This window comes from Erithacus rubecula (genome assembly GCF_903797595.1).
Source record: "Erithacus rubecula genome assembly, chromosome: 2".
Classification (NCBI taxonomy): Eukaryota; Metazoa; Chordata; class Aves; order Passeriformes; family Muscicapidae; genus Erithacus; species Erithacus rubecula.
In genome coordinates this window covers 23,497,377-23,513,348 of record NC_136685.1, presented here as the reverse complement: position 1 = coordinate 23,513,348, position 15,972 = coordinate 23,497,377, and the positions used below count along the sequence as shown (strand labels likewise).

The following is a 15,972-nucleotide window of genomic DNA, read 5'->3' as shown; positions in this document are numbered from 1 at the left end:
TACCTTCTCTAAGTCAGATCAATTACATGTATCACAGGCCCCAGGAGGGTGAAATGGCCAGCAGTTTAAGAAAGGCTGTGTCTGAGCTTGAAACTAAGCCTATGCAGTATGCAATTGGATGATATCTTTGCTATGCAGAAGTAAAAAACAGAGGTAAAGAAAAGGATTGCACCCATACTACTTGTCTAGGAAGCCCCAGCAAAACTGCCTCTCAACTGAAGAAGGCAAGATGTAACACAAAATTCTCAGTACTAGAAATGAGGATGTTTAACCAATCTGAAAAAATCGTAAACTGTTTAGGAGTTCAGATCAGCTGACAAGTAATGATGTAAATATAAAATATATCCCTCTATGGGGTGAATTTGGTCTCTTACCTGAAAGGTACTGACAATAATGCACATGAAAATGTTCTTAATCATTTTAGAGCATGGAATAAATTTTACTCCAGTTTTCCTGAAACAATTCTTTCAGCTGAAGGCACAAAGTCACTTTCTAAATATTCTCACTTTTGAACAAACATTTCTACTTTTTGGGAAAAGCTGTTACTTTCTAGAAGCATAGCAGATTTAATAAGAGTATATCAAAACTTTAATATAGGTGCTATTCTTAAATCCCATGGATGCCTACAAGTAAGCAAATAATTATTTTGTGGAAGGAATTTAGCCTTGATGTGGGGCTCACCTATTTGAGGAGAAGTGTTATGAGCAATATGCCTGACTTATATCTGTCTCAGAACCTTGACAGAGGCAAGCTAGAAACTACTCTAATGCAATGCAAAAGCCTTTCCCAGATCTTTTGCAGAGGATAATTTTACCATAACAACCAAAAATCACTGCTGAATTCCTAAAGAATTATTAAATAATATTTCATATTCCCTGGAAAGTCTGCTGATTTCGAGTATCACATTATTTTGGGCGAAGGGATAATCACCTAAATTATATCATGTGGTACACACAAGATACCTAAATACAAACATCACATTTTCAGACTGAATCCTATGTATGTAGTACATGAAAAAATGAGAATTGAATATATTTGTTAAGCCTTATTGATTATAGCAGGAAAGCCAAACACAAACTCCTTGCTGGTTTAACCTGGGAAGAATACAACCTTATCACATGCAGGTTGCATTGACATAAGAATTACCTCAAGGAGAGTTGTCTGCAAGGCTTAAAATACTTTTCAGCCTTGTCTGTGCATCAAGCTGTGCACCAGACTTGTTGTAAAACAAGAAAAATCAGACCATCTTTAGTGAAATGTGCATTATAAAAGCAAATTTTCTCCTAATCTCTTTAAGGTCTACATAAGCAAAGAGTACATCATTGCATAGGTTGATCCATGGCAGATCTCTTTCAAAAGAGACTGCAGTTCAAGGAAACCCTACTGTTAAAACAAGAGCAGTTTAAGAAGCAATTGCACATGCAATTGCATCAAAATCAGAGGCATTGGTCATTGCCTGAAGAGGGAGGCAGCAAGATATAGGCAGGCAGGAAAAGATGGCAAAGTTGAAGGCATGTAAGTGGCCACAGCTTCATACAGCAACATCCTCTGTGGCAAAACTGCTTGGAGATGCAGCTCCTGCACTGTGGCAAGCCACATTCCATACTCCTGCCTTGCAGTTTGCCTCAGCAATCCCAATGTCACAAACAAACAAACTGCTTTTATTTGGGTGTCACTAATGATCGCTCATTGGACTTTTCCCACCATGGGTGATCCTGAACTACTGCAACAATACTCTTGAAATGCTGTGGATGAGCATGCTAAAGCCTACAAAGGCAATGCACAGATTCTATGCAGATGTCACCAGTGTGCAAAAAAGACATAAAGAACACACTCTTATTTCTCTATCTCTCAGTTTTTTTCAGAATATAGTCCCTCCATGTGGAGAGCCTGCTGTCAGACAAAAGCTCTGCTCTTTTTCTTCTCTTTTCCAGCCCCAGATCTGGGGGATATACTGCACCCCTTTAGGTTTGTGGAGAAGGCTTATTGTCCATGTTCTCTACAGCTTCAGTAATGAGCAGAACTTCAAAAGGATAATTCACATCTTCATATTTAAACACAAAAGTTTTTGGGGTAAAAAATAAAGAATTTCTCCCATCATCCTTATAATGAAAGACTTTCAAGAGACTATATTCAATTCTCATTCACTCCTTGATGCAAGACACAGTGACAGGCAAAGGTAATTGTGTGATGTAGGTCTTTTGTTTCTAAGCTTCTTCCATAATCTTGTATCTTCAACATCTAAAACAGACACTGACAGTGAAAAATGCTCACTTACATAGCCAGAGGTAAGGTAGCCAGATGCAGATCATATGTTGTCATTCATATATGACAGACTTTTGATATTTCTCTCTCTGTACTTCAGTCTCAATTTTATCACAATCATGTCTTCACTTCCTCCTTGCTTCTTTCTTCTTCATTTTCTCCTTCTTTATTCCCCTTTTCTTTTTTATTTCTCCTTTTTTTTTCTCCTGTTTCCCTTTGCTTTTGCCTTTAGTCATCTTTTTTTGAGTCTTGCCTTTTGTAATTTGCCTTCTTTTTCCCTTCTTATTTTTTAAGTTCTTGGACTTCTGTGTTCTCAGCATGTCAAAAAGGAAAGCTCCACTGGATAACTCAGCTCTTCCTTTCCAAAGGACATCTTTTAAATTATTCATGAGGTTTCATGAAATCATGTAATGGTTTAGGTTAGAAAAAACCTTGTCTGGTGGAAAATGAGGGGAGTCCCTGTCCTTGGCAGGGGAGCTGGAAGTAGATGATTTTTAAGGTCACTTTCAACTAACATTCTGTGATTCTGTCATATACATAATCACAATATGAAGAAAACAAAATCCTACATATTGATTATTATAACACCTGGGAAATTGTTGACAGACTTGGGGTAATCATCCCTCTGTTGCTAAGATCTTCAAGGGAAGATTACATCAGTGCAATGTAAAGACAGAATTAAGCTTTTTTATTTACCCAGTTTTATTTTTGTCAAACTGCAAATAGAACAAAAAACAATTAAAACCCGCAAACCAAAACCAGGCAGATTATTTACAAAGTATACCACATAACTCTCTCCTAAAAAGTAGATAATTTTAATTTTTCTAGCATTGTCTAAAAAGACTGCAGTCTAACTGGGCACTACAGAATATCTACTGATATGCTGAATGTGATTAAATGCTGAATAGTGACTTACACTAGGAAACTAAAAACCAAAGCTACATACTTTTTGTTCGTATGGAGTTCATATGTTCATATAAAACCAGAAAACAATACTTAAGGCTACATTTTGTATATGCTATTGATTAGTGTTACACTAACTGATTCAAAATATAGTATTTTGTAATGCTATGTATAAACATGTTTTTATGTCTTTATTTCTCCTGGAAAAAAAAGAAATCTCATGAAATTTCTTATAAATATATTTTATTGACCTCCTTCCACAGCTCTTTCTGCTAGGTAGGGGTTTAGATTCCAACTGCAGTCACTGAATTGCTGAGGAACGTTTTCTCAATCACAATAGCCTATGGTTTTGATTCTTGACAGGATAAGCATATGGCCTTGAAGCTACAGTGTGTGAAATTGAATCCTTAGCACCAGATCTTATTATAAATGTCACATTTGATACTTACATAAAATGTTATATTGCATACATTTGTCTTACATGAAAGATGGAATTCAAGGAAGGAATTCAGACTCTCCTGAGTCTCACTTTCTTCATAGATGGTTTGATGGCTTACAGTCTGTACTTGCTGGCCATTTTATCAGGTGTTCTGGTATGACCACACATCATTTAAACCTATGTTCAAATGGCTCAGAATATCACAACAGCGACATCTATGCAGTGACTTACATATGCATTAGTCAGATTTTCACCTTTGTAGGAACTTCTACTACATCCTGGCTGTAAAACTTCTGTACATGTTCTTGAATATTAAAATGTCACTGCAGAGAAAGCTGGCAAAGACACAATGTTCAGCTTTTGTTTGTTTGCCTGCATGAGTGCTATTAAAAACCATATGGCAACTTTCCTGACTTTCTCATGTGTATCTTTTCCACATTTTTCAGTCACAGTTTTTTTGCAAAGTGACTTGTGTTCTATTTGTATGAGTTTTAAATTCCCTCTAATAGCTGAGACACACAAGCTCAATATTCACCTCTATGAGCACTGATGTTAGTGAAAATGAATGTATAGATCTTTGTGAAGAGTGATCAGTGAAACCAGCTCCAATATTTTAAAGTTCCTTTACTTTCAGCTACCTTCACTGTACTTCCAGAGTGTGTGCAAAACTCATTAGATTATTATAGACAACTCAGCACAAGGCATGACTTTGGTTGCACTGAAGGCATAAAGATTTTTGAAAAATTGTGATGTCTTAGGGCATCCTGCCTTGCTTCCAGTTGCTACTCCAAAAATTCATAGATATCCCTTGTAATGTGGGTACATATTTTGACCCTGCCTGCCCTGGACAACTGGGAGTATCTGAGATTGCAACACATAATCACCTGTATGTGTATCTTTAATGACTGTCACTGAAGGGCTAGGGAAATACCATAGGAAAGAACACAGTGTTTATCTTTGAAAACTATGAGGATTTGAAGTATCATAGCTTAGAATGCCTAGCTTAACACTCTTGATATCCATTTAGTATTGCAAATGGACATATTCTTAGTTCTGGACAGCTTTTGACAGTTTTGGGGATATTTTGGGGCCCACGTGTATTCAATAGAATGTAGGGACTGTCTGTTTGAAAAATACAGGAGAAGTCTATTCAAAGAGCATGTTACCAATAAGAGAAAAAATTGTCTGTGTATTTTGAATGACATCTTGTTGAGTCTCTTCTGGATCTGGCACAGTCCAACCTTTTATTGGCAGCTTGGATGATAGAGTACTCCTTCCAGATCTCACATCCTCTGTGAACTTCCAGAGGACACATTCTGTTCTATTGTCCAATCTACTAAAGAGGATGTTAATACCAGTACTGATCCTTTAGGGACCTCCCTAGTAATCAGCTGCCAGGTGGACTTTGCACCACTGATCCCAACTTTTTGGGCCCAGCAGCCTAGACCAGTTTCCATCCATTATATTCTTACCGATTAAAATACTCTTACCCATCAAAGTTATTGATTAGTTTGACCAATTTGACTCGAGGTATACTATGGGAGACCACATACAAAACTTTCCTAAAAGCAAAGAAATCAACCAGAGCTCTTCAAAAGCCCACAGAGCTAGCCATCACAGAAAAGGTTGGTTAGGCACAGTTTGAACTAGTAAATTCATGCTGACTGTTCCCAAAACACCTTCTTGTTCTTTGTGTGCCTGGACAGGTTCCATGATAATTTGTTCCAAAGACTTCCCAGAAACTGAGGTTAAGCTGAGTGGCCTTGTTGAAGATGGGTGTGACATTTTCCATCTTGAATCATTGGAAATGTCTTTTGGTGTATGAATGCTCAAAAAGGGCAGGAAGTGACTTTGCAGCATTGGCCAGCTCATTCCCCACCCTGAAATTCATCTGTTCTGCTCACATGGACTCATGTATCCTCAAGCTGCTTAATGATTCCTATCTCTCTCTTTTACTGTGGGTAGAGTCTCAGCCACTAGAGTCGGGGACTTGGGAGTCCTGAGGGTAAATCTTGCCAGTGAAAAACAAGACAAAGGAGTCATTGACTACATTAACCTACTCTGAGTCCTTGTCACTAGGTCCTTTGCTCCACTGAACAACAAAGCTGTGTTTTTCTTATGTTTTCTTTTTGCTATGAATACACATGTAGAAGTGTTTCTTGTTGACCTTCACATCCCTCATGTTTCAACTCCAGCTAAGCTTTAGCTTTCCTAATATCCATCCTTACACAGCCAGGCAATATGTTTATATTATTTTTATGTGTTTTGTCCCAATTACACATTACTTTTGCTTCCTAATTGAATTTGAGTTCAGTCAAGATTTTCCTAGACAACCAGAGTGGATTTGTCCATATTTGCTTGACTTTCAAGAGGTTGCTGAGCTGTTGTTGATGTCATCCCTCAGATGGGATACCTTGGTTGCTGCAGCCCCATCATGCTGCAGTTCTCACCAACATCTTCCTACCCAGTCTGTTCTTTATTCATCGATTTGTATAACTACAACAGACTCCAAAGGCTGATGGGGCAGGAATATATTAAAAAAAGTTTGGAAGCTGATTACTTGACAGTGTGGTTTTACTGCAAAACTCCTATTCTGAGTTATATTAGAAAACAAGCCTGAAGTAACTATTTTATTTTATTTTATTTTATTTTATTTTATTTTATTTTATTTTATTTTATTTTATTTTATTTTATTTTATTTTATTTTATTTTATTTTATTTTATTTTATTTTATTTTATTTTATTTTATACTGTGTTTGGTTGCGGCCATCACATCTTTGGAAAGACACAGAGAAGCTGAAGAGAACCCAGCAAAGCTGAAGAGAACCCAGAGAAGCAATGACAGCAGAAGTCAGGATGGCTGACAAGAAACACTTGACAAATTTGCAGCAAAAACTCCCCTAGGCAATATATTTGGAAGAGTTTTCTGCAAGGATGTTGAAGAACTACCCAGACTAGTTCACAGACTGTAGAAATTCCTTTCATTGTGTGAAAAATTAGCTTCTCCCTGAATCTTAATGATCCTGAAATTTTTCAGAGACCTTCCCATTTCAGTCTCAAGTCTTATAATGTTAAAAAAGAAATGTGCTTTAAAAAAATCTTTTTCTGAAACAGAAAGATTTGGTTTTTTCCCATGTCTTCCTTGATATAGTTTTGTGGTGTTTTGTTTGTTTGTTTGCTTTTTCTTCTTGTTGTTGCTGTTGTGATTTTTTTGTTGATCTGCTGTTTTTCCCAGAGTGGCTATTTTGGTTAAAAAAAGTCACCTACAGCATTATTGAATTGGAAACAGAGGAGACAGCCTGTACTCCCTGCTCTGTCACATGCCTCACTTATGGCATCACATGAACAAACCAATTTTGGGGGCTAATGCCATGAAGGCATGACCCTGTTCCCTTCCTTTCCTGTTACTTAGGAGCAGTAAGGAAGAAGTACTAGAATTTCTCCAGGAATAAGGTTGTCATGAAGAAGCATGTATGGATGGTTCTTGATGTCCTTCTATCCTGACACATTTCTGACAGTGAGCTTTCAGTCCTTTAAAAAGCACCTGTTCATCTACTGGTTTACATTGGTACTAACAATTAAAGACCATCAAGTGGTGAATATTTCCAGAATACATGGTAAAATTTAGGAAGTACAATATGTGCCACTATGTGTTTAACTAAGAGATGTTTGGAAATTCCCTTGTTTCAAGGCATTTTTTATTTCTGCTAATCCATTTTTTGAATTGGGCTACTTTCCTTACCTGTCAGTTAAGACCCTGCCAACCTACAGACAATTTCCCCATATTTTGCATCAGACTCTCACTTGTCCTCTTTGATTATCAGAGGTGGTACCCAGCTAGCCAGCAAATAGACATCTTGTAGACCTGTTTCCCCTAATGCTGTATGCATTATTTTGCCAGCGTACAGAAATCATGTCAGTTTGACTGTGCTGATTCTGTATTTCCAGGTTTATGTTGCCTTTACAACTAATCCTAGGAATATAAATGAGAGAATGGTTTTCCTTTTTTTGTACAGCTTGGTAAAGATCTCAAAAATAGCTAAAGCTTGTCAGTTCTAGCAATGCTTCCAAATAATTTATTAATGCTATTTACTTCCTTAGATTACAACACAAGTGAGCAAAAGCAAGCATGTAAGAAACATGAACTTTATGTGAGTTTCCGAGACTTAGGATGGCAGGTAAGATTATAAATGCTCTTTTCTAACAGTTCAAATTGGGACAATCTATTTTAAAGTCTTCCATTATTTACACCCTGTTTTTTTAATGGAAATTGGTATTACAATGATAAGAGAAGAATTCTTTAAATACATTTTGTAACAAGTCCTTATCAGTATTACTATAACTTTACCTTTTTTAGCTCTTCTTTCAAATATATTGCATACACTAGCAGCTTTATGATTTCAATTAATTCACATAAAGATAAATTTCAACTACTACTCAAGAGATGAGTGAATCTGCAGTAAATGAAACCAAAATCACCACACCATGTAATGAAATGCTTTAAATTTTCACTAGTTTAGATTTAAACTTCCCTTGTTCAGTGCTGTCTGCTGCAGGTCATAGAGATTTCACTTGGGTAGGGCCCTTAGGGAAATAAATCTTGGATCACTGCTCAGTGATCTTTATGATACCACAGCTAATTTTATATAATTTCTGAGGAAAACTCATTCTGCCATACACTAACAAAAAAATAGTGTACTTACAGTAAAAGGTCATGAAGTCAGAGGCAGGGCATTATGGGAAAAGAAAATAAAGATCAATCTAAAGATTTTTCCCAGAAAGCAAGGAACTATCTATAAAGAAAGAAAAAGAAGGCCTTCAGACACCTATAGCTATTGCATATGTAGGTAAGAACTCAGGGATGATTGTCTGTCTGTTTCACATTTCTCTGAATTATTTTAAAACAAATCTCCAGGAGCAAAACAAGTCTATGAGGAGAAAAAGTATGTTATCTCTTTAGTGACAGCTCATCCTCTATGTATCTAGCTCTGGTTCTCATATGGCCTCATTATCCTGTCTGATATTTTGTAGTATATTTATCCCCACAGCAGCCTGAAGAAGTAGGCAGAGGCTGTTTTCCCAAGTCTGCAAAGCATAATTACCCTGTCCAGGGCCACAGAGCAGGCTTGTGGTATTGAACTCAGACCACTGAACAAGTGAGCCATTGTCTCTTGACTACAGGGGATTTTTTTCAGATATCAACAGTTTTTTTGGGGGATTTTTTTTTTGGATAGTAAATTCTGGTATGCTCCAAGATGTGCTAGGCTCTCAGATCAGTGGCCATAATGGCCACGATAGCCAAAGAGAAAAGAACATCTATTTTTAACACAAAGACTATTATGAGAATTAGAAGTTTCATCTGGAAAGCCAGAGCTACACTGTGCAATATTTGATCAGTGAAACACAGAATGAAATAAGATTAAAAAAAAAAAAAAGTTTTAAATCCCAAGAAATAGCTGCTTGATCCTCTCTGCCCTTCCTGCAGCACCTCCTTTACCTGGCAGAGGAGGAATTCAGCAAACTACACACACAGCTTTCATTAACATTTTAAAATATTTTCCCTCTTGTGGTCTTTTGACCATGCTATGTTGCTTGAAATGCTAAAAATGTATGATACATTGACACGCCAACAGGTAATCACTAGCAACACACAGTCTCACACAATAATATAGTACGTGCTGAAGGAAGATAATGCATTTTAATTACTTTTATTGCACCAAGAAGTGCTCAAGATTTTTAGTCTGGAAGTAAAAGTATGTTGCAAATGTATTTTAATCTCCCTTATAGCCTCATTAGTTGGTATTCAGTACAGATTTTTAGGTTTATTTGATTTTCATTTCAATTTTGCATGAACAAAGAAAGCACTTTTTTTTTTTTAAACCCCATTCATTTAATTCATGCCACCTTCTAAAGTTCATTTTGTCATTGAGCAAGTCTTAGTTTGATATAAAGTCCCTGAATGAGGAAATACAATGAGTGAGTTTGTTTGTTGCTGTTTCAGGACTGGATCATTGCACCGGAGGGCTACGCTGCGTTTTACTGTGATGGAGAGTGTTCTTTCCCCCTCAATGCCCACATGAACGCCACAAACCATGCCATTGTCCAGACTCTGGTATGCCTCTCACTGGGCTATAGCTGCCTGTGCTCCACTTGTTTGTGTCTTTGCTCACACTCTTCTCTTTACTACTACTGAATTTTTGATTATTTCTGGGTAAATCGTAACTCATTGCAAAACCTGCTTTAGAGATTTTGTTGGAGAGAGGATGAACTGCTCAGGTTGGCCTGTGTGGTAGCTTTCACCTCCATTTCAAATGCAAGAGCACATGAGAAGACTGTGTTATATTACTGGAGAATTGTGTAGACAGGAACCAAAGGGGCCCCCTGGTCTGACTTCCAAGAGTTTTTGCAGTTTATTGAAGCTCAATGTTAACATCTACATGTTATACCTTCCAAAAATGATGACACTTGGCCACTCTGTGGACCTCTGTTGTCAACTGTTGGCAGAGATTCTTACACTGTAATTTAATGTGAAGCTTTGCAAACAGATGCATTTGCATGTAAGAAATTGTGTTCAGTCATGCCTGGCTTACAAATGCAATTCAAAAATAAGTGTTTTTGGATCTGTTGCTCTGCCTGGTACATGTAAAAGGGGATTTGCAGCCAGCTTTCTGCCTCTGCTAATTCTTATGTGCTTATTCCTGTGCCTCAGCTGGAGCAGCCAAAAAGATGATCTTAGTTGAGGCAGCTGGCTAGGTCTCCTCTACCCCAGCAGCATTCAGCTACAGAAATCATGACCTTTAGACTATGACTAAATGTAATGCTGTGAGGCCAAAGTCTGGTCAGTCTGGTCAAAAACTGATTTTCGACCTGTGCCAGCTGGAGAACTGGCTCAGAATAGCCCTGGTATTAGCAGAATGATTAAGAAGGAGAGGAATGAGAGATAAAACACAAGGAGGGAGTCACAGCATGAAATGAGAACAGGAAAGGGTTGTCATCCCCAGTTAGTTTCTGGAAAGTTCGAGGCAGTCAACTGAGATTAGAGAAACATGGATTTAAGGTTCCATTTGATTTAAACTGATAATGGTAAGGTATCCTGACCATCAGATTATGCTGATGAACCTGTCCAAGGATAATGATATTTTTCTTATATTTTCACATTAAAATCTGGGCCTGGAAAACCTTTCCCCCTTGAGAAATGAGTGGAGTTACTACCTGGGACACCGGCCCAAACACTCGTCCTCAAATTTAAACCCCACACCAAAAAACAACCCAAAACCAAGTAAGCAAACAAATGAAAATAAAATTTTATTTCTTTCTCTTAGCAAATAAGTTCTGTTTGTGAAAATTGCCAAGTATTTCTATGAGAGGTACATTGTCAAAAACTCAGCATGTGCTGAGACCTTTTCCCTTCCATTCAGTTTTTCGTTTACTCACCTTCTCCAAGTCCAGTCACCAATGCAATATTATTCCTCTATACTAGGATTCCAGTCAGGAAGATTTTCCAAACAAAAAAAAAAAAGGGAAAATGTCAGAGGCTGAAAATAAGTAGAAGTGTGTTAAGGAGTTCAGGTGAAAGGGAACAGAAAATGCCAGTTGGCAAGGAATATAGCAATATTCTTAGAAGACAATGAAGAACAGCATATCTGCAGTCCTGAGATGAAAAGAACTAGGTCAGCAAAGGAATAGTTCAGTATTATGCAAGCGTTGTCCAGAAAAGTTGCCAATATCACTGAGATCCCCAGGTTAGAGTTCCCTCCTGCAATTATGGACTGTTAAATAAGAGTTGGCTCAGTGCTACTTTCTCTTGTGTGTTTCTCCTGTCCAAAATGGTTGTTTTCCCATTGTTAAGAAATGTGTGTAGTTTGTCCTATTTTTTTAAATTGGATACTTAATTTTTCTTCTCTTTATAGCCATTTTGGAATTGTGTATCTCCCTTTGCATGTACTATACATGCATTCAGTGAAGCCAAAAAATCATGAGGCCAATTAAATTTTAGCTGTACATAAATTAGATGAGATAACAGTAGTTGAATGCTTTCTGGTTTAAATTATACAAAATTCAGATTTACACAAGGTGTGCATATGGGGATGGCTTGGGAAGCAATTATTCATATGCTCCACCCTAATCCAAATGCAGTCACCTCCTGGCCATACTGATTACACCATTCTGAAAAAGCCTGCTCTTTGGGTTGGGAAAAGATTGTTCCTTGGTACCCCTCCAAACTTTACTGATTCTTTTTTATTTCCTTTTGTAACAAGAATAGGAGAAATACAGGACAGTACCTCTCTCTCTCTCTTGTTTTTCTGCAGCTGAGCTCAGGCAAACAGACAATACAGATGCATATAAATAATAGACAGGGTGCATTTAATGAGCTCTATGAACTTTCTTCTTGTCTCCTGCATCACCTTCAGAATAGGCACGTTGATCCCCTGGTCATGCAAGGCAGTGGATCCTCAGGTTGGCTTCCACTGAATTTGGGGTGAACATTTGACAAAGATGTGAACATCTCTTCCATGGGGGCATTGTGGGGCTATGGATCTTCCATCAGGGCTGGCAGGGGCTGGTGGAACCAGGATTTATGGCTGGACAAACATCTGCCCAAATCAGGCACAATGATTTTTTCCTACAGTGCTTTGCCATTCATTTGTTAAATAGTTTTTAAATGTGTGTTTAAACTGTTACAAAACAGCTACTTCAGCATTTATTATTGCTCATTTCAAAAGACCTTCTCATGGCAACTGTTATGTAAAAATCGTTTCCTGATAGACTGTTCTCTGTTGTCTGGCAAAGGCTCTGGGTTTATATCACTGCAAGACAGATGGCTCTAACAGATTTACAAAGACTTAACACACAAACAAAATCTATTACTGCTGAAGTCTTCATCCATGCCTTAATAATCTCCTGCCCTCTCTATTACAATTCCCTCTTCTCTGGCCTCTCCATCTTCCAAGTCTTCAGCATGTGTAGAATATTACATCCAACCTTCTTTCAAGTACAAAGAACTTGTATTTCCCCCATTTTATTTCCACTAGGTCTTGTTTGTTCTGGGACACTTTTCAAAACTCTTTTCTTTTGCTTTAACCTTTCATTGATGTATTTCAGCCTGGTGAACATAAAGAGTTTTCTGCTTCAGCCCCTGCCCCAAATATTCTGTCCAGCTGGCACCCACCCTTATGAACTGATTTTTATTTCAATGGAAGTAGAATTGGATCCACTGATACCTAGATAAGACATTTAAATGCACTCATACTGAGACCCCACACTTTACCATTTCATAAGCTGAAAACAGTTTAGTTATGAGGCTTTGCCTGCACAACCTTTGCTGTCTGCAGTAGATTTTCCTCCACACTGAGCCTCAACACAGGAAAGCATTTTAGCACATGCTGGGGTCCTGGTGAGACCTGGGGCTTCAGCCTTTGCTGCATGTTATGCCCTGACCTCAGCAAAGACAGTATGGGCAATATATTTAAACGTTTTCCTGAGCAGCTGCCTAACTCCAATTCTCTAAATTTCATCTGAAAACCAACTTTCTGTCTTGGCCGCTTCTCATTTATCTCTCCATCTGCTTTTATTGTGTAACTCTGCCCGTGCAATTGAAATCAGAAAAACGTGCTGGAGGTAAGCTCCACTTTAAAGTTGCTAACCGAGGAAAATTTGTGACCACAGCCGTTGCTGAATTGCAGAGACATGTTTTGCACTGACATTGTCCTTGCACCTCTCTGTTTGATATATGAGCTATGTATTTATCTGTCTTTCAGGTTCACTTGATGTTCCCCGATCATGTACCAAAGCCATGCTGTGCACCAACAAAACTGAACGCAATCTCCGTGCTCTACTTTGATGACAGCTCCAATGTTATTTTAAAAAAATACAGGAATATGGTGGTGCGTTCATGTGGCTGCCACTAAAATAAAAAAATAATAATCTAAAGCAGAGGGTTTTATTCAAAATTGTAATAAAGTCAAGATATGAGCATTGCTGATGAAAGGGCAGGCCTAAATTTATTCCATTTCATGTCATCTCTCATTTAATTGTACAGTATAATGTACATAGTAGCATTTATTTATTTTAAAGTATATAGTTTCTTTTGTATGAGCAAAATTTCAGAACCATTTACTTAATGGGTCATCTCACCATGCAGCAGAAGTTCACAAATTATTTTTTCAATTGACCATACTGAAATCTGCTTTATCCCAGTTCAATATTCTAAAGTAAAGTCTTTTTGTATAGAATTTTTAAACTAGAAACTCCAGAACTTCCATAACTGCTTTGTATTGTTAAAGGAACTAGAATGCATTTGGTTATATTATGCCAATGAAAACTGTGGCAAGATATTTATTTAGAAAAAGGCGTAGGAGGGAGAAAAAACTAAACAAAACTGCTCAGCTAAACATATTTTTTCTTTTAGAAGTTCTGCTCCATTAGAAAAAGTGAAATGTTGAACAGTGCTTAAGTAAATAAATAGCAGATAAAAAATAGAAGTGAAAAAAGTGCACATAATTGTTATAACCATTTTCTCTAACAAGATGAGTGTAACTGGAGGAGTATGTTACTTTTTGGCTTGGAGATGCAGAGTTTTCTGAAGCTCCAGGCTTCAGAAATTCCATGTAGACAGACTCTTGCCTCTATCTATGATTTTCCAAGTTAACACTAAAAATTGAACTACAACATTCTTACCTCAAATCATATCAGTCTATTATCTATGACACTGCTCTGGTAGGCATTTTTATAATAGTATAAAACAAGCCAAAGTCAAACAATAAACCCCACACAAGCCTTCCCATAACATACACAAATTGCTATATACATGAAGTGTACAGAATACAGGGTATGGAAGGGCTTTGCTCTGTTTAGCTCCCACTTCTGGAGGTGTTTTAGGAGTGTGCAAGGGAAGGCACAGGGGGTACAGCAGTTGTCACTTGTTTAATCAAAAATCTTATCCCTGGTGGTGGCTGTTTTCAGGAAAAGATAAAAAATATCTTTCATAAGAGGATGTTGGGTACCTTGAAGCCTACTTGCAATCCCATCTGCTTTTCTATCAGGTGGGGTTTTGTTTAAATAATGAGACTCAATATGGGATACTTTTCCTTTTATTTAGCATTAACTATTGTAACTTTAATAGTTCTTAAATCTATATAAATAACTTTTGAATCCCACTGAATTTGAATCCCACTAAGTTAAATCCTTTGTCTGTGAATTACACAACCAACAAAAAATTACCATTCCCATCACCACTAGACACAGGTTTGAGTTAATTAATTACACTTAATGTCTTTGGGCACCCCTTTGTTTTAGTGTTATGAAAATGGGGAAATAGAAATGTTTTTCTATTACATGGCAAATTATAACATATGCTTTTATCAAGAACTGCCTTCATTAAAAATGCTGCCTTTAAACCATTCTCAAAGAGCTGCTAAAAATGGATAGGATTTGCAAGTTTCTTCTTAGACAGTCTATTCATGTAAACTCTGACTTCTCTGATTATTTAAAACATATCTCAGAAAACTCAGATGACTGCAGACTGATAAAATCAGCATGTGTGTGACTGTGTGTATGCATGTGAATAGGCGGCTGCTGTTTTTGCAGAAACTAATTTATTTTATCTTGCTATTGGAGTAATACATAAATCCTTTCTATGCATACACTCAATTAAAAAAAAAATTAGCAGTTCTGATTTCAGTCTTGGGAACTCTTTCCCTTTAATATACTCCCATCTGTATTTTATACTGATATTACCTACATATGTACATTTAGTTGCAGTTCATGAACAAGAATGTATATGAAAAAAGGTCTGCATCTGAATTACCATTTTAGAAAAGTTAAACGAATCTGTTGTGTTCAAAAAATACTGGTTTTTTGTATAAATTGGGTTGGTGGATAGGCTTTTTTGAACTCAATTTATTAGAAATGGAATTTGATGGATAGTAAATTTTGGGTACATTAAGTAATATATTTTTAAATAATGGTGTACCATTTTGAGACTAAGAAGCTGAAGATTATTGTTATATTATTCTTTAAAATATACTGTTGGAATATATTTCTATATTTTGAGACATAATAAACCTGTAATAATGTTTTCCTCTGCTGTGGCTTTGCTTCTTAGACCCATGACAAAATGACACTGACTTGATGTGTCCTTTTAGAAGGAAAAGCAGGAGATCATCAATGGTTACAGACACTTTTTGTTATTGTTAATTTTTAGTACAGACATTTTGCAAAATTGCTTTTATTTTGCTGCTTCTCAAACAGCAGATGGTGAACCATCTACACTACTAATAAAAATCATATCTTCAAATCCAAGTGCTAGTACTCTACTCAAAATACAATAGAAAGGCGAAATGTTTTTTTAAATGCCTAATAAATCC

At 36.9% G+C, this 15,972-nt stretch overlaps 1 protein-coding gene across 4 annotated transcripts in view; it reads left to right on the top strand.

Moving 5' to 3' along the window:
• The window catches only part of BMP5 (bone morphogenetic protein 5), a 56,615-nt gene extending 40,928 nt beyond the window's left edge, over nucleotides 1–15,687 (top strand). For all 4 annotated transcript variants that reach the window (XM_079297690.1, XM_079297689.1, XM_079297688.1 and 1 more), the window contains 3 exons: nucleotides 7,709–7,785; nucleotides 9,609–9,719; nucleotides 13,366–15,687. In XM_079297690.1, coding sequence (XP_079153816.1) covers nucleotides 7,709–7,785; nucleotides 9,609–9,719; nucleotides 13,366–13,515 — 338 coding nt within the window. In that variant the 3' untranslated portion in view covers nucleotides 13,516–15,687. The remainder of the gene's footprint in view (nucleotides 1–7,708; nucleotides 7,786–9,608; nucleotides 9,720–13,365) is intronic.
• The last annotated feature ends 285 nt before the right edge of the window (nucleotides 15,688–15,972 follow it).